Source organism: Trachemys scripta, chromosome 11 (genome assembly GCF_013100865.1).
Source record: "Trachemys scripta elegans isolate TJP31775 chromosome 11, CAS_Tse_1.0, whole genome shotgun sequence".
Lineage (NCBI taxonomy): Eukaryota > Metazoa > Chordata > Testudines > Emydidae > Trachemys > Trachemys scripta.
The window spans coordinates 31,723,060-31,746,379 of record NC_048308.1 but is presented as its reverse complement, the minus strand read 5'-3'; the positions used below and the strand labels follow the sequence as shown (position 1 = coordinate 31,746,379).

Below are 23,320 nucleotides of genomic sequence, written 5' to 3'. Positions count from 1 at the left end.
TCAACTCATACAAGTACTGAAGTGCAATGTCTTTATCATGAAAGTGCAACTTACAAATGTGAAATTTTGGGGGGCCTGGAAATCGAAGCATGAAGGAGCATTATGAATGGATAGTATATCTGGCATGTAAATACCTTGCAACAGCAGCTACAACAGTGCCATGTGAACACCTGTTCTCATTTGCAGGTGACATTGTAAATAAGCGGGCAGCATTATCTCACGTAAATGTAAACTTGTGTGTTGTACAAATGTAAATTTGTTTGTCTTAGTGATTGGCTGAACAAGAGTAGGACTGAGTGGACTTGTATGAGGTGAATTGAAAAATACTATTTCTTTTCTTTATCTTTTTTACCGTGCAAATATTGGTAATAAGAAATAATATAAACTGAGCATTGTACACTTTGTATTCTGGGTTGTAACTGAAATCAATATATTTGAAATGGTAGAAAAACATCCAAATATATTTATAATACATTTAAATTGGTGTTATATTATTGTTTAATAGTGCGATTAAAACTGCAATTAATCGTGCCTTTTTTTTTAAACTAGTTAAATTGTTTTGTGTTAATTGCATACATTAACTGTGATTGAAAGTCCTAGTTTTAAGCCATGTCTTAATTTGCAATTTTGAATTTTTGTTTTTAATCAACATGCATTTAATGGAATAATGAAACGAGCGTGTAACAAAAACAACGGTCGACCACCTCTAAGTCTCTTGTGCATGATTCATATCTGGATGACAGCAGGGCATGATTGTAAGCAAAGGGGTAACAATATAGGTGTGCAACATAATGTATGATTTTATTGGTGGCGTTTAAAGATTTTAGGCAATTAAACAGAAAACAGATCATCACTAGGAGGGCAACATAACTGCATATGTCTGGTAAAGATTTATATCTACAAAATTCCCACTAGTATTATAAAATACTGGGTTCATTAATATCATAATGCAGCTGTTAATGACCTACCACTGCAACATTCAGTACAGTACAAGACACTGTAATCACAGCTTGCATTTTTAGCAAATACCATATGAATATTTCACATCAATGGATATCTCTTTTTTAACAAGGTAAGAGAATGTTTTATATATTAGATATGTGATTTTATGTTCCAGTTACATACAAATTTGAATATTAAATATTTTGTATTAATTCAAGGAAAACTGCATAAATATTAGGTCTGATACCAGTGCTCTTAGTGCAAGAGTAACCCTCGAGTTCAGTGGGAAAGTTCACATGGGTAAGGATTATTCTAGCGAGATAGGGTTTGCAGGATCAGGTCAGTCATTAATTATTTAATTTGGGTCTCTTGAAATAATTGGCTAGAGCTAAAAAAGAAATGGGACTATGTTTCAAGTTTGTCTTGAATGAAATTATTAGGGATTCTCACACAGGTGAAGTAGAAAAATACAGTACAAAGCTACTAAGTTAAATTTGAAAGAAACTATGCTTACTAAATTGTTGAGATGAATTCAGTATTAACAAATGACTAACACATAGCAAGGAAAGTGAAGATTCTTGCATTGGGTACAGTAGATTTTTGCACAGATATCTGATGGTGTAGACATTTAGAAGAAAATGAAATAAATATTGCACTACTTACATTACCTGTGCTAGTTTGGGATGAAAGACAAAGTTTACAATATATGATAAAATCAGTTATATTAATGATTGTGGCACTCCTTTCATTTGTTTGTAAAAATAAATTGAAGAACAAGTCATAGACAAGTCTCCCGGTCAACACCTTTCCCTGAGTCAGCTTTCTTCTCTCTTCTGCTTTCAGCACTGTGGGGGGAGGAGCGGAAATAAAAAAAGAATATATGTTACAGCAGGGCTTATCCTAGTTGCTAAAGCATTTCATCTGGGGAAAAACACACAGGATTGCATTAACTTTTCATGCTGCACGGCACAAACTGGGAAGCAAGAGTGAAAAATTGCAGTGTTCCATGGTACAGACGACACTGGCCAATATTTTAGTAAAGAGATAAGTGAACAATAAACTGAAAGTTTACACATGTGCAAATCTGCGAGCATGCAAGAAAAAATAGTTGCTGCCTTTTTTTTTTTTTTGCAAATATTGTACAATACTGTTAATGATTTTTTACAACAATGATAATGGTACAATTTTGAGACAATACCAGCATTTTTTTGAAATGGCACAAACAAGAGGTCCCAGTATTTCTTTGCTATAAATATGTGTATTCTCATCACTCATGTATGAGAAATATTTTGGACCAATTTATTTGAAGAGACAGTGAGCAGTGCTTCAGGGTCTTCCTTTCTTCAGAAAAAAAATCAAACTATTTTAATTTTAAATCTTTGATTCAGTACACATTTATGCTGTGTGATACCAGGCACAATTTTTTTAAAAAGGGGTATCCCAGCCATGCACAAGGCAGTTATCAGCAGAATATTAACAAAAAGAATATTTTCTAGTCTTAATTCAAATTCTAACACAATTTTAATGGAAAAATGCTGATGATTTGCCTATAGAAAGCAATATACAATATGTGCAAGGGTGATTATTTCCTCTGTCCTGAACCTTAGTTTATGACAACCTGCACAACAAATAGGTTGCATTGTTATGTGAAAGGAGAGTCACTGCAAGCTCCTTAGAGCAAGATTCATCCAGTCTTTAAATTTAAATAAAATTTAAAGACACTTCCAAAGTGCAGGTAAATCAACCCTTTGACAAAGAATGGCAATACGTATTTCTGAAATACAAACCTGGAGCATACATATAACCTCCTGGTAGGAATGATTCCCTAGCAGGAGTGAATGAGAACCAAGCCAAATCCAAAGGGGATTTAAATTAGGTGGACAAATTTTCAAAGGAATCTCCAAAATTGCTCCTGTAAAATTTCCTCACAGAAATAGTTTTTAAGGGTACAGATATTATTTTCATTTAGTTAACTCAAGCCCAAACTTATCTCCCTGGCTATGGAGGCTTCCGCCTATTTCAAGGGGTGCTTCCGGAAACAACAGAGGAATACTGATTTCAGCTGGAAGCAACTGCCCAGTCCTGTCGCCTTCTCTGGAAAAAAGTCTCTACCCTGCCAGGCTGTCTCCTGGGGATGATGTAGGGGATCCATGTCTCCTGATAGTCTAACATCAGGAGTGGATTTTTCCTTCTCACTGAATCAGCCAGAGAAATCTAAATGGGCTGTGCTGGCTGAAGAGGATGTCTCCCTTGCTGAGATTCTCTGCGTAGACCCTTGGGGCTAAGGAGCACCAGTGAGCCAGGCAGGGACAGAAGAGTCCATGATAGGGTAACTGCACTGGAGTTGCTGAGAAGTCATTTACCTAACCTCTCCTCCCCTAAGGCAGCTCGGCAACGCCTTCAGCACTGAACTTTGTTTGTTTGTTTACTATGTTAGCATCAAAGAGCCTTTGTCTATTTTTGGCTGGACAGAGCCTCTACTAGTGAAAAATGTTTATATGAAATCTTATTACAGGATCTTCATTTGTTTCTATGAGCCTCATTTAGTCATATTATTTTGGTGTTTGGCAGATAACGTATAAACAAGGACAGGACTATAGACAAATGCTATATTAAATGCTTGTTTAGTGGTTTAGTCCCAAAAAGCACAAGTGCAATTGCCTTCAACACAAGACAATGCACGTTTTTCTCTTTATGGCAGAACACGTTCCTGCAGGAAGCAGAACACTGTCATCCCATATCCTTGATTACCTGCAAAGTCCCTTGAACTTTTCAGTGTGGTCACCCTTATAACTATTACCACTGCATCCATTTATTTTCAATACTTTTCTATCCATTTGAGATCAAACTGTATCCTCAAATGTCAGCATAAAATTTCCACTGAACTCAATGGAAGCCACGCACATGCACCTAAGGACAGAATTTGGCCTTTGTTTAGTTTTGTTTCTGCTGTGTCATAACTAAGCATGATATGAACTTGCTTTTGTTTACAAAGAACAAAAAATAAAAAGATTGTGGCTCTTGTTTATTGGAATCCATCTCTCTCCCTGTGTTCTATGCAGGCAGCTGAGACAAGCTAGCCACTAGACACAGCAGACTCTGGATTTCTATAGCTATGGGTTGGGCATTTACAGTAAGGAGGATTTTATGATTAAAAGCCTGAAAATGAAAAACGAAGGGCCTCATCCTCCAGTTCTTACTCACATGAGTATGAACTTCGTGCCCGGACCCTGCATCTTAGGTTGAGTAAAAGGAGTGCAAGTAATCACCAGGAAACAATGAATAGTCATAAAGGTCAAATTATCTCCTGAGACCCACCACATACAACTTCACTAATATCATCTGAGCCAAATTCTCTGCCAACGTAAATTGGTGCAGTTCTGTTAAAGTCACTGGAGGTGCACCAGTATATTCCAGCAGAAAATTTGGCTCATATAACAAATCTCTCTCTTTCTCTCGAGTGTGTGTGTGTATACATACAAACACACACAATAATTATTATTGCCCCTTTTTTTCTTTTCTTTTTTTTTAAGACAGCACCATAGATGTGCATGGCACTTGGTAGATAAATGAGATACTGCCCTGCTCTGAGGAGCTTACAATCTCCATTTAAATGCAGAAGAATATAGATCTGTAATACTTGTCACTCATGGGTGAGGCCATGTACGTTTTAGGTTCAAGATTAGCTTCTAGTGGAAACTCCTGTAGGCCCCCTTAGCCACTGAGGGGTTGCACTGGTGCTTCTCCCCTTGAAAATAGGATTCTTTACCTTAGTTTCCACAGAGATACTCGGAGCAAGGCTCATGCACTCAAGTTACGTGCAGGGATTCAGAATTGGGTTCATAATGAAATAATTTAGCTCAGAGGTTTATTCAAATGAGTAGCAGCTTGCTTAGAATTTTATTACTGAGGAGACTATTTCTGTGTGTTTTTAGCTATCACTGAAATTGCAGTCACTGCATTTCTGATGTAGGATTTTTGACCAGTAGATCCACATAGCTGTTAAGAGACAGCCCCTAAATGCAGAGGGTTAGAGAGTTCCCCTGCACAGCCTCACTATACACTTCCCCCATACACAGATCTACTGTGATTATGGCCTTTGGAATTCATATAGAGGGTGGGAAACCAAATCAGAGCCATATTTTTATTTTGATTGATAGTAAATTGGTGCTAAAATGGAGCACATGAATAAGCACGTCTACAGAGATTTGAAATGAAGATTCTTGGTCATCAACTGTTAATCTTGTTTATGCTGTTTATGTAAAGGAACAACACTGAAAAAGCAGCATGCCATTTTGGGGGGACAAAATTCTGGACCACAGCTTTTATATTTAATTTCACTCAGTTTAGTGACACTAACTGAAATTTTTTCTCCTACTTCATCTCTTCCCAAAGCAATTAAAAAGTCAACTTTCCAAGGATATATTTTGGATTTAGAAATCTACCATACAAATTCTGGATTAAAATATTAAAAATGACTACTGGGCAAATAAAAATGTATATATTGTGAGTAAATTCAATTTCTCATTTAAATAGACATTGACTCTTTAAAAACACAAAAAACACTTCTAGACCTTATAGAACAGGACCTATTTCAAGTATTACAAAATGACACTGCAGATTCTGACAAAAGTATTGTAACATGGATCATGAGTTTTCCATTCATTTTGTCTCCCCAAAAATTACATATAGTAAGTCATCTGGGTTTCCAGAAGACACTATTTAAAATGGGAAAATGCAATCACGGAAGAGGTTGAGGGACAGGGTCTTACCTTTGGGGAATCAGCTTCTAGAGTGATTAGGAAGGGGAGCTTATGATAGAAATGCAATATGAAACAATTAAGTAAAAAATCATGTTAATTTAAAAGTTATGGAAATAGCGGAAGCTACTTGTTACAATAAATGCTGTACATTTAACATATCTACTCATTCATATTCATACTCAATGGCATGGACAAAAATGATCTCTTCATTTTACAATATTCCTGGATTATACTTTAAACTTTATGCCAACAGAAAATTACATTTGTTTGCTGTTCTAAATAGGAGTTGCAAATATTCAGAAATATATATAATGAAAGAGACTTTTATTGCAATTTCAAGCATTCTACTCTGCCCTAAATGTATATGTGTAACACTCATTAACACTAATGGGTGCTGCATGTGAACATTTCAGTTACAGTGATGACCATGTTGTCTTTATTCAAAGAATAGACTCAAAATAAATGCTGTGTGATTTCCAGGTGTTATGAGTCTGTGGTTTGTTACACAGGTATCGGCATACTGAACTATATCGTTTTCCACTCTAGCATGCAAGTATTTATGAATCTATAAAGTGATAGTGTGTATATGACTCAGAATATTTTAATTAGACAATTAAAAAAAATAAAATAACTCTTCAAGAAATAAACTTAGTGGTAGTTAAAGATGTTTTATAGTCCCTTATTTTTCAATTTTAAAAAATCAGCTGTTTTGCTTGGCCCCAATACACAAGGTTAAATATATTAATAACTTAAAAGTTAAAACCTTTTAGAAGGAAAGCTTGACTCCTTATCCTTTGCATTCTCTGAGGATATCAGCAATGTCTTCCATACGGCAGTTTTTGCCATTTCATCAGAAATATTTATTACAGATGGATCATCTCTAAACAAAAATGAACACACAATATCACAAGTGATCAGTCTTTGTTCTCTATATTACTATACAGCAGGACTTGGTCATTGATTATTATGATAATATATGAATATGTTAAACAATTATATTAGAAGTCACTAAAACACAGGATTGGGGACTTCAACAGCAGAGTCCAGAGAAGGGGTAGGGACAGTTTTGTGGCCTGCAGCATGCAGGGGGTCAGACCAGATGATCATAATGGTCCCTTCTGACCTTAAAGTCTATGAGTCTATGAGAACTTAGTAAATATTATTAGCAACTTCACATATACTCCATTAATGTCACTTATTTAGTGCTTTACTCTTGCAAAATGTTGTACAAACATGAATTAATTGATCCTAACAACATCTGTAAGGTAAGTAGGCATCACCACCAGTTTATAGATGGGGAAAATGAGATACAGAAAGGTTATGTGAGTTTCCTAAGGCCACTGAACATATCAATGGACTAAAACGGAAGAACTCCTGGTTCCTAGCACCCTGATCAATTCACTAAACCAATGTTTCTCAGTGACCGGTCTGTGGTGACGGTGACTGGTGACGGTCCCTGAGATCTCCCTGACACAGTTGAGGAAGGCAGCCAGCCAGTCCCTAGTATCAAAAAGATTGAGCAACACTGTTCTAGACTATACTAACCAACTCCAACTGTAAGCTGCAGTGTTTTAAAACCATTGCAAAGCTGGAGTAATTTAAAGATTTTTTTTTAATGATTTCAAAATGAATATCCTTTCTATTTAAAAAAAAGAGGTATTAAAAAAATCAGTAACAGGACACTCCTGAACCCTTATGTCCCTAACTTTACTAGGACTGCTTCTGAGGAACTGTAGGACCATGGACTTAACCTTTCATATATTTATTTTTTAAAATCATTAAGGGCCTCAGTCTGTGATAGCACAAAACTAAATATTGTACATCATTTATGACTTTATTTGTATGCAGATCAAGGCTCGGTATACAAAAAAAAAAAAAAAAAAAAGTGGTTCCAAAGTTTTTGATGAACTGCACCAGTTTGCAAGACTAGTGCCTTGATTGTGTCTGTGGCCTCTTAGGGTATGTCTACAGTGCAATTAGAAACCTGCAGCTGACACAGGTTCACAGGGTTTGGCTGCAGGGCTGCAGCCTGAGCTCTGGGGCCTTCCCACCCTGCTCCGCACCCTAGTCTTGCAGTAGGTGTACCAAGAGCCAGCCCAGATATTCACCATTAGTGGGCTGATCCTGCAGTCTTTTCACAGGCAAAACTTCCACTGCTGTACTTTTTTCACGGTGAATAAAGGCTGCAGGATCAGGTTCCAAGGCTAGGGAGGTGGGACCTAGGACACAAAAGCCTGAAGCATGAGCTTTCGGATGCATATTTGTGCTCTGTTAACACACATGCATATTTCTTTTTGATAGGACAGATTTCACTCTGTGCCAAGATTAAGAATTGTCACAGTATTGTGGCATGACAGGATTTTATACAATTGTTTAGTCCTTTTCTCATGTTTGCTTACATCAGCCCCAAGTTAATCAAAAGTATATTTTACCTGTAATGACCTTCAAGTGGTAACTGAACAGTGCCCTCCTCTTCCATTGCTAACATACTTTGTTCTTCCTAGGAGGAAGACATTTAGATGCAAGAGACAAAATGATGTTCTGAACATGGTTATATCTGTTATAACCTTTCTTTTCTGTAATATTAAATATTTACTAAAGTTCTTTAAAACAGAGGATACAGTTCCAATTACTTTTTATGTTTCAAACATCTGAAGCTAAAAATAATGTATTTAAAGGATAATTTTCCACTTAATGGTATTTTTATCATTAAGTGGAAACATAAAAGTTTCCTTTGTAACAAAAAGAGAGCGAAGTTACTAATAAATATTCAGCAAAGAATGTATATATCAGATTTCAAATACTATGTAAGAGCAGACATTTAGGCCGCACTGTTGAGCAAGCAAGAATCAGGCAATCCCAGATTTATGACTACATGCACAACTTTACTGTAAAGTGAATGAGCCAGGGCCCCAAAATTAATTTTCAGTGGAACACAAAAAGGCACCTGGGAATACCAGGGGCTAAGGAGAATGGGGATGTACATTCAAATCCATTGGTCAAATATTGCAAGTTCATGAAACCTTTAACTCCAGAAAAACATAACTCCTAAAAGCAACATGTCCTGTTGACAGTGAGAGGACAAGAGCCACTTCAAGCAGCTACAGGCTTTATTCCTTTTCTGAGTTCAAATCCAGAGCATTCCTCAAATATACCCCAGGCTTAATATATACCCTCAAGTATACCCCACTTAAACTCAATGTTCTACAGAGCCCACATTATTCCAAGGCCTCAGGCAGGCCAGCACACATCCCAGGGCCCAATTAAGGGCCACAGCCCTATGCAACCTATTACATGAGGAAACTTCAATGTTTTCCGCAAGAGTGCCAGGTTCTCTGCAAATCCAAAACCCTCTGCACTAAAGGTGGGTAGATACCTAATTTACAGGAAAATGTGGGTGCAGGAGAGTCTATATGCACCTTATTAATTCTATCCCCAGTGAGGGGCACCTAACCCATGCTCCCATGGCCAACCGTCTAATATCGCAATCCAACAAAACAAACCACTCAACTGAACCATGGAAATAATAGCGTCTGCTCAACATGAACGCAGGCAAATGCTTCAAAGTTAGGTGTGCCTACACTGACCAATGGATGCAATCATAACAGCCTGCGCTAACGCAGCACAGCACACACAACTCCATAAAGACTGAATCACAAGAAATTAAAGCCCTATGTAACCAATAACCCAAAGGAAAAGGGTCAGAGTGTTATTTACATACTGGGGAGTAAGAGGTGGCAGAGTAGGAAGAGGCTCGCTCCATTTGCCTTGTATGGGTGTCACTCTACTAGCTAATCCCCGCATTTATTAGGAGGATTGAGATTGACCAATAGCAACAACGTTAGGGCTACCACCGGGTGGCAGGCACTGTGACAGCACCCTGGTCATATGGCCCACATTCCAAGCCCACACTGTTAATTTGGCACTAGCTATAATGGCCAGTATCATTTCCCTCTGTGAGGAAATTTAAGTCTTGCCAAAATTGAGTTTGTCTCCCACCCATTTTACTACTAGACCTGTTAAAAAAGTCACCATTTTAATTTTTATAATGAGAAAAGTGTATTTTGTTCATTTGGGTCTTACTCAAAATGACTTAAGTAGTTAACTCTGAAGTGGCCTCCGAAGTGTGTATTGGAAGAGATGAATAATATACAAAAGAAAACTGCTAAGCAGTGGGAAAAAATTGCCCTAGAAATGTAAAGCAACGTAAATTATGAAATTTTGATCCAGTCAAACAAGTTTTTAGATCTTGTCAACTTTATTTATACTCTTGTGGGTAGAATATTTCTATTTTTAAAATCTGTGTGATAGCAACTCTCCAATTAATTCTTTAGAATACATGTCAGAAGTTTTATTACTAGTTAATTTTGTCATTTCCAGGCTTCACAGCTTCATAAGTTTTTGACAGTTAAACAGTTTTAATGATAGCTCCAAATATTTAGAAATGCCAAAACATGTAAAAATAACCTCTCGAAATAGACAGTGACTGAAATAAAGCAGCAGCAGCAAAAAAAAAAAAAAAGAAAAAAGATTTTTCCAGTTTTGTTGTCTGATGCTATGCTATCTGGAATGTGAAAGAAAGCGACACATAAGCAAAACATGGGGATGATATGGAAAGGGTTCCTTTCCAACAACCCAAAATGTGAAAAAAGGTACCTTGATTACTTATAATTAGTTTGACTCAAAAAGACAACAGATGTGGACTCAAATCTCTTGTTTGCATTGATATATCAGTTACAGTGTGAAGTGGAACGAGCAGTGTATTTTAAATTTCATTCTGATAACTTTGGACATATATTGCAAATAGTAAATATTAATAATTAATATATTTATCACTTATATAGCATCTTTAGTTTTCAAATTATTTCATAAACATTAATTTTCACTATGCATCAGTGAGACAGGACAGTAAATTTTATCCCCATGCTACAGATGGTTAAACTGAAGTAGAGAGGCTAAGGTCCAGATTTTTAAAATATTTAGGAGTTGATGTGTTCAACTGAGTTACATACCACTGTAAAAGGGATTTAGGCACTCAGTGCCAAAATCCAATTATGAGCCAAAGGGGTTTAGGGTCTTGAGTTCCTAAATCATTTTGAAAATTAGATTTAGCCTTCTAAATCAGTCAGTGTTGTAATGCTGAGCACAGCAATGTCTAAATAACCTTTACAAATCCAGGCCTAAGTGAATTATCCAAGGGCACTGAAGAAAACTAATTTCCAGGATTAGAACTCGGGGGTTTCTGACTCCTAGGCCTGTGTTCAAATCACTAGACCATACCCCTCTCTACTTCATAATTAGATGTACCACTAGGATTCCTTCCACCCACACAGAATCTCTTTGACCTCAGTATGATATTATGCTAGCATACAGGTCTGCAGTAGTACATCTATTTGCAGGAATGCGGCTTAGATTTGTAACTTTAAAATGTGATATAATCAAAGTCAAAGGACTGACACTGTTAAGTCTACATGTCGCATGGATGATGACTCAGCTCTAAGATTTGGGGTAAATAATTCAATGGAAATACTGATAAAGAAGAATTAGGAAGTGAACAATGCAACCCCGACCTACCTCTTTTTCTGCATCTTCCAGTTTCTTTTTCTTGCTCTCAGGCATCAAATCATCCAACCAGCTTAGCTCCCGTTTGGTAAAAAATAAATCCATGAGTTTTCTGACAAACACCAAAGCTAAAACCTGGTCAAGACATTTATTTCAATGGTCAGGGTATCGTAGGCAAATAAAAAATGGTAAATATGCTTTTAAAGGGACACTTTCAAAAGTGATGGTGTTTAAATTTGTAGTCAGGAGACATGCATGGCACAAGCATACATATGGATATTATACTGTCTACTCTGATTTGCTTGCATATATTTGGTTGGTGGATCATCCAAGAGGGAAGCTGGAATTTTATTCTTTATTTTGGAAGGGCTAATGCATTTTTCAGGGCTTGGGAATTTTTTTTTAGGGTGCAGTATGTTCTGGGCCAATTAATCTTTATTGTCATCCTCTAAAGCAGCATGAAATACTAATCTTTTTTTAAGTCAGTGATATAACTAAGGAGAATTGATTTCAGTAACAGAATCAATTGAGTTATTTATTTCAACAAGACATAAAACTGTTAACAAAGTCTCTCCAGGCACTAAACACCCTTATTGAATGGATGTTCTTTATGTAAAATAATCAAGTAGAGAAGACTGAGAGGGGACATGATAGCAGTTTTCAGGTATTTAAAAGGGTGTCATAAGGAGGAGGGAGAAAACTTGTTCACCTTAGCCTCTAAGGATAGAGCCAGAAGCAATGGGTTTAAACTGCAGCAAGGGAGGTCTAGGTTGGACATTAGGAAAAAATTCCTAACTGTCAGGGTGGTTAAACACTGGAATAAATTGCCTAGGGAGGTTGTGGAATCTCCATCTCTGGAGATATTTAAGAGTAAGTTAGATAAATGTCTATCAGGGATGGTCTAGACAGCATTTGGTCCTGCCATGCAGGCAGGGGACTGGACTCGATGACCTCTCGAGGTCCCTTCCAGTCCTAGAATCTATGAATCTATGAATCTAAGTAGAATTCTTTTTTAAGTGTCAAATTGTCTCATAAAGGACCAAATCCTACTCACCTTTCTCATGAGACTAGACAGTAGGGTTATTCAAATGTATAAAGTAAATGAGATTTGATCCAAACTGCAAGGTTTATATAGAATTTCACTTAGATCATGCAATGTGAAAGTATCCTTACCTATATTTTGAATATACCTGTACACAATTCATGTTTTCTAGCAATTATTTATAAGTTAGGAGAAATAAGTTATCTTTTTGAGAAAATAAAAGAACATTTTCCATACCATCATTGGAAAGACAATGGCAGCTCTTGAAACCTTTATAACCCACAGGAGTACAAGACAGCTCAGCTGAATTATGGTGAAGAGATGGACTTTTCGAAGAGGAACATGCCTCAGATAAATAAAATCTGGTTGATGCTTTGCAGGCATCCAAAATAACTTTATTCTATCAAAAAGCTAGAAGAAATATAAAGCATAGATTTTAGCTACTAAATTCTAAGAAATTTATAAGCAACTGAAAACAGGGTCTTATAATGTGAAGTGTCAGGCAACCTTAATAAAAGATGACATAACCAGCCCCACCAATAATAAACAAAATTTAAAATAAATGGGACACTGTCAACTTGTAATCATATTTCCACATTTTGTGACAAGTAACCCCTAAAATATCTAGAATTGAAGGAGATTAAAGAAAAATGTTTGCTTCTTTCTCTTTCAGTTTGTTTTCTCTGTGCATTTGACAGCACTTTGTGCATAGCCTACTTCATCGTTTTGTTGATGGTGCATGCCCCTTCCTCGGGCTTTGCAAGGGTGCATCCATCTCAGCACTTTTCACACACCAGTGCAGCTCTACTGGCACTAGCCAATTTGGGGGAGTTCATGTAGGCTGGGCATACGTGTTTTTACTACGTCATTTCACTTTGCATCAGTACATGAGAAATAGTCCTAGTGCCAGATCCTGAGCTGCAGCTGTGGAGTGATTGGCACAGCTCAGAAGAGTGGGATGTTAAGGAGCTGTTGGTACTCCCACCATCCTTGGCAAGCTCTGTGCTGGCCTAGGCCCAATGTGTAGATTGTTGCCAATGGTGTTCCAGCTGCCAACTGCCTCCAGGGCCATTCCAGCAGTGGGGAATCACTAGAGCATTCCCTTTCCCCAAGTCATGTCCACTGTAGGAGTTGCTACAGTTGCTCTTCCCTATCTGAGATAACCCTTACATGTGGGAGGGGAATCCTCAAGAGTCTGGCTAAACCAGCTGTAGAGCAGCTAAACAAAGGATTGGTCTACTTGTGTAGATGAAACTCAAGTGGATGTTTACCATTAATAGTAGCAGCAATGTTGAAATGGAAGAGGCAGTAGGCAGGCCTGTGTACAAAGGGAAGAGGAAGGAGCCTGTGCAACAGTGCGTTGCTCTGAGGCCCACCCAAAAGTCTCTTTAAATAATCAACAGAGGAGCAGAAGAATCATTATCAGTTTTTAATTTCCATGTATACTATTTAAAGAGAAAAATCCATTTTATTTTTCAAATTAGTCACTTCCAGGAAAAGAAACTTGACAGTGTCCCTTTAAGTTTCTATATGAAAGTAAATAGAGAGTAAAAGAAAAAATGACAATCCATTTTAAAAGTAAACACAATAACTAACAGAGAAACATATGTGTGCTTTTCTTGTACTCCATTTTACCTGAATTCCCTTTAGAGATGAAGCACCCATGTAAAGAAATACCCCATAGAGTACTGGCATAGGAATAAACTGCACAGGTGAGGAGGAAAAAAAGGAAGAAAAGAAGAACATAATGAATATCAGTTCATGTATAAAGATATTTTAATTCAAAGAGCCATATTCCTGAATTAATCAAACCAGAATAAATTCAGAATAACTCCCTTAAAATTAGTAGAGTTACTCTGGGTTTACAACTGTGTAAATAAAGAGCAGAATCTGGCTTCAAAGATGCATTTTGCTTTAACAGTTAGTTGCCACACTGTACTTTACTCACTGTTCTCAAAAATTAATACAAATGCCCAGAAAATAAAAGTGTAAGAGTACATACATAAAATAATCAGATAGCTTTCCGGTAAAATATTGTTCAGAATATGACCTGAACATTGCAACCAACATTCTCAGAAAAAGCATCTAAGATTACACTTTTTTCATACTGTAAATAAAACAAAATAAATAATACTGCTATGGGAAATTGTCTGTGCTGTTTGCACAGTGTTGTAAGTACAGTGCACGACGGTTTCCCAATGATTTTGTGAGTCTATCTAGTTAAAATGTGCAGACTCTTTCTGGTACAAAGTATGTGGGCAGGGAAATCTTTCCATATTTAAGCACCTATTTTAAATGCAATGCACACAACGCACTTTTTTATGAAACATGCTTAACATTATATTTAAATCAGAATTACAAAAAAATACAAAAAAATTACAAAAAAAATATAAGCATTAAACAATCTATTCCCTTCATGATAACCATACATAAGGTCAAATCCTGATCTCTATGAAACCTATGGCAAAATTCCCATTAATTTCATTAGGACAAGGATTTTGCCTACAAGGTTTACTGATATTATTAAGAATCATGCACACGTAAAGTGAGAATAGACCCCTAGTTATTTGCTTCGACTTGGAACCTGCAGAGAATGTGAGAAAGCTTAGCTGGTTATTTCAAAGACATCAACTGCAGAATGCTTATTGGAAACCCCCTTTTTTAACCCACAGATCGATCACACAATGTTGTTAAGTTATCCAAATACTGAACAAATTCGGTTGCTGGTGTAATTTAACCAGACTTTGGTTTTTAGATGAAAATTTGCCATTAATCCAAGGCTAGACTAACAGTGAAACCCTGGGCCCACTGAAGTCAGTAACAGAACTCCCACTGACTTCAGTGAGGCCAGGATTTCACTCTAATCCTTTTTGGTTAAAAATATGAAATGCCCCTACCTATTTTATTATGTGAGTGTTAGAATACATTGATTGTTGTCATACATAGAGCTATTATTGCAATATAGGATATTGGTTGGCAGTGTGCCTAATCGATAAAAAGCATAATTAGAATTGAAATTCTATGTACAGTACAGTACTATTCACTTTTTCTTTATTTTTGAAAATGTATTACCTTAAGAACACTTGTCAAAAAGACAGATGAGCCCATTAGGACAAAGATCATGAGCCCTGTAACTCTTTGTTCCCGTATTCCAAGAAATTTGGGCTGCTCTCCTGGAGCAGAGCACTCCGATTCCAGTTTCAAGCTATTCACATGGGAAATAGAAAGGACGGTGGCAGCAACAAACCATGGTAATCCCATAATAGAGCACACTCCAAGCATGAGTGCCACCATCAACAAGTCGAGATGGTATCCACACCCTTTCTGTTAAAAGAAACAGCAACAATAACAAGATGTAAAATGACATCTGGATTAAGGAAAGCTCTAGCAGCAGACATACCTAATTAACTATTAGAAACAATTTCAAAAACTCAAATGCCTAACAGAAAATAGCAGTCCTCCATGTTTTACCCAAGCTGATGTCAGCAGTGGGAGAAAGGTGGCTATGATGGTGATAGTTTGGTAATTTATGTGAAATGAGTTGGTGGTCTTAGTCTAATTCCTAGCAGGCAAGAGTCCATATTGCAAATCTACTACCAAAACTGGTATCATTTGGCTTCTTTTCTGGTGGTGTCATGAGAAATACCAGGAGAAGCCATCCATAGAGGTGGTCCTTCCATAGCCAGTTTCAGATATGCTGGTGAGCAAATGTGGGCAAAGATGTGTCGCTGCTGTTTTACCTGGACCTGATCTGTTGATAACAGTGAATGCCAATTACCAGAGCTGCCAATATGGTATCATTCACATGCAATGAATTCACTTTTTAAAAAAAAAATAATAGAGGAGAGCAAACAGACATGGTCATACAGAAGGTTGAAACACAAAGGGATTCTTCCCTCCACAATATATCACAGATACTGTTAAATTAGCAGCTACAAAACTAATTTAAATCGTCAGTGTCTATAAAAGTACATGCACCTTTTTGTATGTTTTAAAATCCTTTATATTAATGTCACATCAAGTTAATAAGTTCTCAGTAGTATGATTATCATGCTAAACTGAGGTTTGCTTGTGATTTTTTTCTGGAGATTTCAATCTGTGTTTCTACTTTTGTCCATTGTAAAAATAGTCTTCTATAAATTAAGAAGGTTGGTTAAAAAAATAAATCAGGTACTGTGCCTTTTCAGTTTCCCCCATTACATTCTTAAGAAATACAACCCCATTGGTAGGAACAATCAGTATGAAAGAAATACCATCGTTAAAGGTTGACTGTGTTAGACAATCAGATAAGTCAAGTTATAACATTTCTGTGCTACCGAGCAGAGGTATGTAAAACATTTGATTCAAACCTCAAATGCATTCAAAATCACCTTGGTTTATGTTCAACTTGTATGTGAGAATGAACATTGCTTTGCATAAAGTTTTTCCATATAAATGAACTTTTTGTCAAAGCTGGACTTTTTTCCTCCCTCTTTCTGAAAACCCAGGAGCTCTGCGAGTATATTCAGACTATAGCTGGAGGCATAATTCCCAACTAGCATAGATGTATACAAACTAGATATGATCGACATAGTGTTATAAGAATAGCAATGTAGCCAAAGAGGCTTGGGTTAGCTGCCTGAATATATATCTAGGGTCTCAGACAGGACTGTATTTGGCTGGCTACCCGCACCACCACAGCTACACTGCTATGTTTAGTGAGCTCTCTTGAATCAAAAGAAAACATCTACTGTGATGGAAATTACACCACTAGCTGCTGTGTAGACATACTCTCTGAGACTGTGGTTCACCAGTGCACTTAAAGTTCAAACTGTTAGTGAGAAAAGTCACATGGGATAAATCACATGCAGTATTTTCCAATATGGCAACACGTCCAACTTCCTGTTCTGATGAAGCAGTAAAGTTCAAGCAAATAACATGAATGTGTTGAACCAGAATCTTACCTGTAAACTCATGCAGATGGCTTATGATAAAAAAAAAAGTCACTAAACCATTTCCAAACGAACTTAGAAGGGTTTGCTACAGAGACTAAAAAAAGAAACTGTAAGGCACACTCTATTCAGAATTTCTATTCAGGAAATATAAAAAAGAGAAAAAAAATGATTTGGAAGCAGACAATTTCTTTCTGAAGATGAGTTTTAGTTATAAAATAAGAAGTGTTTGGGTTTCTGAAATGGAAGTCACATACCAAACATGAAAATGCCGTTTTTGTTCATTTATTTTGTTTACCATGGGACACAACTTTATATAAAGTAAATCAAAGAAAAAACTCCCTTCACTATCTCACTAGTCTTACATCTAAGACATGTCTAGCTAAACACAGAGATGTATTAACAAAGATTAGTTATATGCACACATGCACTCAACGAAGGAGTTTAAATCTAAATCCTAACAGAGACGCCTATTTTACCTTCTGACACATTTTGGAGGAATGTATGCACTAATACATACAGAATCAGGGAGTTTTTCCCGGGATCCAAGGAAACTGACATATGGGAGGACAAGAAAGCATAGCAACAGGTGATGCTATACCAGACCCCAGTAAAACTAATATGCAGCAAGACAAGAGGGCAGCCAGGAGAGCCATCTGACTCCCAGATGCCAGTGCTGAAAAAACACATTCCAAAGCTTGGCAGCAATTTCCTGCATCTGTCAAGTTAACCACATGCAATGCTATGGATTGACATGAAGAGTCAGGCTGACAAAAAGGGCAAAAAAAGAACATATCAAATGTCACAATCATCGAAGAAGAGGCAGTGCAAAGTGAAGGATGCCAATACATTTGCTAAAGTGATCTGGGATTGGATTGTTGTTTATTAAAAGTATGTCAAAAGAGGCCTAAATTTGCTGCATATACAAGTACAGAAGCCTGCTGTTGGATTTTGCCCAGCAGCTTTTCAGAGAGGTGATGCCCCTTTCTCCCCTCTCCATCTGTTGACTTCCAGCAGGAAGTTGTTCTATGTTGTTTTAAGATCCCATTTTCCCTCTAAAGTTCAGTTTTTACACTTCTCCCTCCTCCAAGAAGGAAGGGAAGGGAAGAAAGCACTTATGGGGAAATTCAAAAGAAATAGAGAGGCAGAGAAGGAACAAAGTGATAAGAAAATACCATGTCCCCTTAATAGATTCTCAAAATTAAGCCCACCAGCAGATGATGTCTGGATTTCAAGAGATATTAGACATGACTGTTTAGATTAAGTAAAGCACTTTGGCAAGTGCTTAACTTAAAGCATATATTGAAGTTCTTTGAAGTCAATGGGTCTTAAACAGCTGCTTAAAGTTAAATGACACCTGCTTAAGTGCTTCACTGACTTGAGGGGTATGCTCTAAGAACACTTTTAAAGACGTGTGTAAAAGGAGAATCGCTGACAAAGAATACAAATTACATACACAAAATTAACATACTTGCTCCATTTTTTAAAATGTATTGAAAAAGACTGCTAAATAATGCATAGTAAGTTAATTGTTATTGAGCAGTGTTGAAAGTACATTACATAAAGCAAAGTAGGAAGGTAAAGTAAACATATGACCTTTTGACTGTGTTCTATAAACATATACCTTTAGCTTGTGTTCTTTTCTGTTGATAATAACAGCTGTAATCTGCTGGTCCATAAAGATAAGGATAGTACAAAGCAGAGCTGGAATTATGGCAGCTAAAATGGTCCACCAAGGATTAGGCCCCAGAGGAGAGACAAACCAGCCACGATCATCTCTGGTGGGCTACAAAAACATAAGGTAATGTATGGCCAATTCAGAATTCTAGTGATTATTAAATGCTCTGACTTTGCAATTACACAAACAAGCACTACTTAGGAAATGATAGGTTTCATTTAGAGATGCTTCTATAAAGAATTACTATCTCGCTGTATAATATCACGAATATACTAAACATCATACTGTAAAACAGTACCAGAAAGAGCAGGTAAATATAAACACAGCATTTCTTTAAGTCTTTAACAGTTATATGTTAACTGGGATATCACAGACTTTATTGCATTCAGTAAAATGATAATGATCCAAGGTCTCAGGGGGACGCCCCAAACCATATAATAATCTAGAATTTGAATGATCTGAGAAACATGTGACTGCAAACTTCACAGTCTGCTGGCTGAGTCCCCCAATATAAAGGAGCACGGGGGAGCCTGATGAGAGACAAGGGCAAGAGTGAGAAGGAAAATAGGGTGGAGAGAATTGGCTAAGACTCTTTAGTTAGACCAACCTACCTTTGCTCCTAAGGATCAAATAGCCAAACTTCACTTTTGTGAAGATAACAGGGAATTTCAGATTAATGAGATTTGGATAATAAAGATTGCACTGTAAAGAGTTTATTATTATTTATATGTATTATGGTAGAGCCAAGGGGACCACAAGTTGGATCAAGGCCCTGTTGTTTTAGGAACTATAGACACACACACACACACACACACACACATTCAGAGAAGAATTATTATTCACTTGTTATTAAATATCTACTTAATCTACTATGTAGCAAAGTATTTTAGTGATGCAATACAACAGTACAGTTTATTAATGAATTACCTTGAATGCATTTGGAACCTGAAGCTTTGGAGACGGAATTCCCAGGGCGTAGTCAATTAAAACCATGGACATAATAGTGAGAAAGACAGCGAAGTCACTGACTATAGATCGTACCTAAAAATATTGAGCCAAATGTCATTTCCAGCAGGGAAATACCAAAAATATCCACATGGGATTTGAGAAAGCAAATACAAGAGCTGCAACTTAATTCCTTTTATGGCTTAAGACAGTGGCTCTCAACCTTTCCAGGCTACTGTACCCCTTACAGGAGTCTGATTTGTCTTGCCTACCCTCTCAAGTTTCACCTCACTTAAAAACCACTTGCTTACAAAAATCAGACATAAAAATACAGAAGTGTCACAGCACACTCTTACTGATAAATTGCTTACTTCCTCATTTTTATCATATAATTATAAAATAAATCAATTGGAATATAACTATTATACTTACATTTCAGTGTATAGTATTTAGAGCAGTACAAACAAGTCATTGTCTGTATGAAATTTTAGTTTGTACTGACTTCGCTAGTCCTTTTTTTGTAGCCTGTTGTAAAATTAGGCAAATCTCTAAATGAGTTGATGTACCCCCTGGAAGACATCTGCGTATCCCCAGGGGTACATGTACCCCGGGTTGAGAACCACTGGCTTAAGGGAATACTTTCCTTACGGGAGAGATTGTGCTCACCCATGTGCTGTTTCAATTTCACAACATGGAGAAAGAGCACAAGGACCCATTCTTGTTCATTCACATTGTGGTCAGGCACATTGGCAGTCCTTACACTCCCATGAGTGTGCATGAGGACAGTGCCACCACTGGAGTGGGGGATGGTAATAACTCCATCCTTCCTCCTCACCAACCAGAGAAGCTGGTTCAAAGGGGAGCATGCACTGCACTCTTGCCAGGAGTACTGCAGCAGCCTCAGGAGACAATGCAACTCTTCCTAGAAATCTAGATTGGTGGGAGATAGATAGCTTTGGTACAGAGTATAACATGCACAGGGTGGGAAATATTTAAGGAATATGAACAGGATTGCAGAAGGACACATCACTTGTAAACAGAGCACGCTAAAGGAAGAACAATTTGCAGTGAGAGTAGTGTTGTCTTTAGAACATCAAGCTATTTTTTAGCATTATTCCTTTTTCTGAAGAGAGCTGAGTTTTTAACCTTTAGGACCAAAATCCCTACTGAGTCACTCTTCAGTGTTAAAGGCTGATTTAAGATATTTCTGTTTGTCAGATTTTGCTGTGAAGTACTTTCTGTTTTAAACATCAAGATGGAAACAGAAAAAATAACAAAAACAGATAACTAAACAATTTCTCTACAAAACTCCAACAACTTACAGCACTTCACCAGCAAAAAATTATAGAGGGCAGCAAGAAACTGGGTCTGCAACAGTGGAGATTTATACTTCCACAAGATTTACACAAACTTTTGCGTTAAAAATAATAAAAATATTCCAGTTACCTTTGTTGGAAAATATCGGCTAGTCTTGAACTGCTTCAGTGTGGATGATAGTGTTACTGTAGAAAAGAACAGGATGACTGACCAGAAGAGAACATCTGGAACGTAAGGGCCATGATGTCCACAGGCTCGCCCAACGTACTCCCCATGAAACGTCCCACATTCCTAACAGGAAGAACAAAGCAGGATTGTTTTGAAAAATGCCCTAGTAAATGCTGTTATATATTTTTTTCCTGTGATTAGTTACTCCCTTAAATAAATGACAGATTAGATCATATAATATATTGTCAATAGTAAACTATTTTTAAATTTTTAAGATATTCTTTCATTTAAAACCCCAAATCTTTATATCTGAATTGTATGGACAAACTGTACTTTTCATCTGTAATGCTATGAAGAAAAAAAGAAAGCTAGAAAATGAGAATTGTCCATCTCAGAATGAAGAACATCTCATACACTCAGACATTGTGCCATAGAGCACTAACAAAACTTAGCAACGATTAACAGTTTTTCCTAGAGATATTTAATGACATAATCACTATGTGATATCAATTAAGGATGGGCAAATTGGTTTGGATAAATAAATCTTCTCCCATGCTTTGAAACAAACCTGTATTTGTTTTTAAATAGTTTGGTTGTATTTTTTTTTAATGTTTACTTTTCACATGGCTGCTGAGAAAGGAAAGAAAATACTCTGATACGGGCTACTCTTGTTGCATTTCCAAGCTTTAGTTGTTTGTTTTAACTTAATAATTTGAAGGAAAACTATTCAGACCTACATATTATCCCAGAATGGAACTAACAAATGTATTTACCAGAAGGGGGCAGCACACTTCACAAAATTTTCTTTGCTTAGGAAAAGCTGAGATTGTTTCTAAAAAAGATCTGATAAAATTCAGGGAATACACCAAACAAAACATTAATATTTATTTCAGACAAGAGTTTCACTTCAAAGTCTGACGTGTCACAATTTGTCAAATTTTAACCAATTTATTTTAAAAAGATAGCATACAGGTTTGCTGCAACCTAAAGCTCACATGTGAACCTTACATTTCAGATACACCTCTAGTAGAAATCTAAAAAATGATTGTCAGACAGCCATAAATACAGATGTGTTCAGCTTCCTAAACAATGAACACAGAAATGTGGGAAATCTATGAAGATGTGAACTATAGAACATGGAATCCCACTGCTCACTCACTAAGTAAAGGAATATAAGAAACAGAGTAACCTGAATTGAGGGGTCCATTCTCCAATAACCTGACTATGGGAGAAGACTTATGTGGCGAAAAAGTAACTGACCATACTGTCAAAATAACAAATTGGGGCACTTCTGTGGCAACATTTATTAGAATCATAGAATTCTCAGGTGCTCTACATTTTGGCACTCTTCTTTGACCTGTTCTATTTATGTAAGAAAGAAAGAAAGAAAGAAAGAAAGAAAGGCAAAGCTCTGCCCCATCCCCCATGGACTATCTGTCCCACACTTTCCTCCTCTTTATGGTTCTGGTCACCACAGAGAGAAGGAGAAGTGAGGCTATAACAACCACTAGCTACCTATTCCTTCCCATTATATGCTGCCAGAGCAGAATTTTTTCATCAATTACATGGAGTCACTGACTCATCAAATTCATATTGCAGTACCATGGCTGGACAATTTATGACAAGCTTTGGTTTTGAAATGATTGGCATGAAATACACCCTAGTATGGGATGAGAGTGAGACAAGGGAGTGCAAAACATATATATCAGTATAGCAATACATCTGGGACAAACAATCAGTAGGTATTAAAAACCAGAAAACTTTGATTGATGAAATGAAAAAACAGAACATTTAATGCATCCTAAAAGAAGCTCTCAGGACTTTGGGACACCAGATGAAAAAGTACAACTGCCCTGGTTAAACCAAGGCACATGGTCTCTTTATGATGGCCTATGCACAAGGATGAATTTCATCCTGTAAGAATATATATCAATTTACTAACTGACTATACTAATGCCTGTATCAAGACTCT

The 23,320-nt window shown here is 36.8% G+C and overlaps 1 protein-coding gene across 3 annotated transcripts in view; it reads right to left on the bottom strand.

Annotated features, from left to right (window-relative positions):
* Window positions 1–487: 487 nt before the first annotated feature.
* SLC4A10 (solute carrier family 4 member 10) overlaps window positions 488–23,320 on the bottom strand; it is a 265,490-nt gene continuing 242,657 nt past the window's right edge. For 2 of the 3 annotated variants that reach the window (XM_034785814.1, XM_034785813.1), the window contains exons 16-25: window positions 21,310–21,471; window positions 19,846–19,959; window positions 18,865–19,026; window positions 15,382–15,633; window positions 13,945–14,013; window positions 12,547–12,720; window positions 11,280–11,402; window positions 8,138–8,205; window positions 6,469–6,585; window positions 488–1,787 (exon numbers count right to left, since the gene is read on the bottom strand). In XM_034785814.1, the coding sequence (XP_034641705.1) occupies window positions 1,721–1,787; window positions 6,469–6,585; window positions 8,138–8,205; window positions 11,280–11,402; window positions 12,547–12,720; window positions 13,945–14,013; window positions 15,382–15,633; window positions 18,865–19,026; window positions 19,846–19,959; window positions 21,310–21,471 (1,308 nt within the window). In that variant the 3' untranslated portion in view covers window positions 488–1,720. Of the gene's footprint in view, window positions 1,788–5,714; window positions 5,754–6,468; window positions 6,586–8,137; window positions 8,206–11,279; window positions 11,403–12,546; window positions 12,721–13,944; window positions 14,014–15,381; window positions 15,634–18,864; window positions 19,027–19,845; window positions 19,960–21,309; window positions 21,472–23,320 lie in introns of all 3 variants that reach the window. The other variant, XM_034785815.1, reaches the window with a different exon arrangement.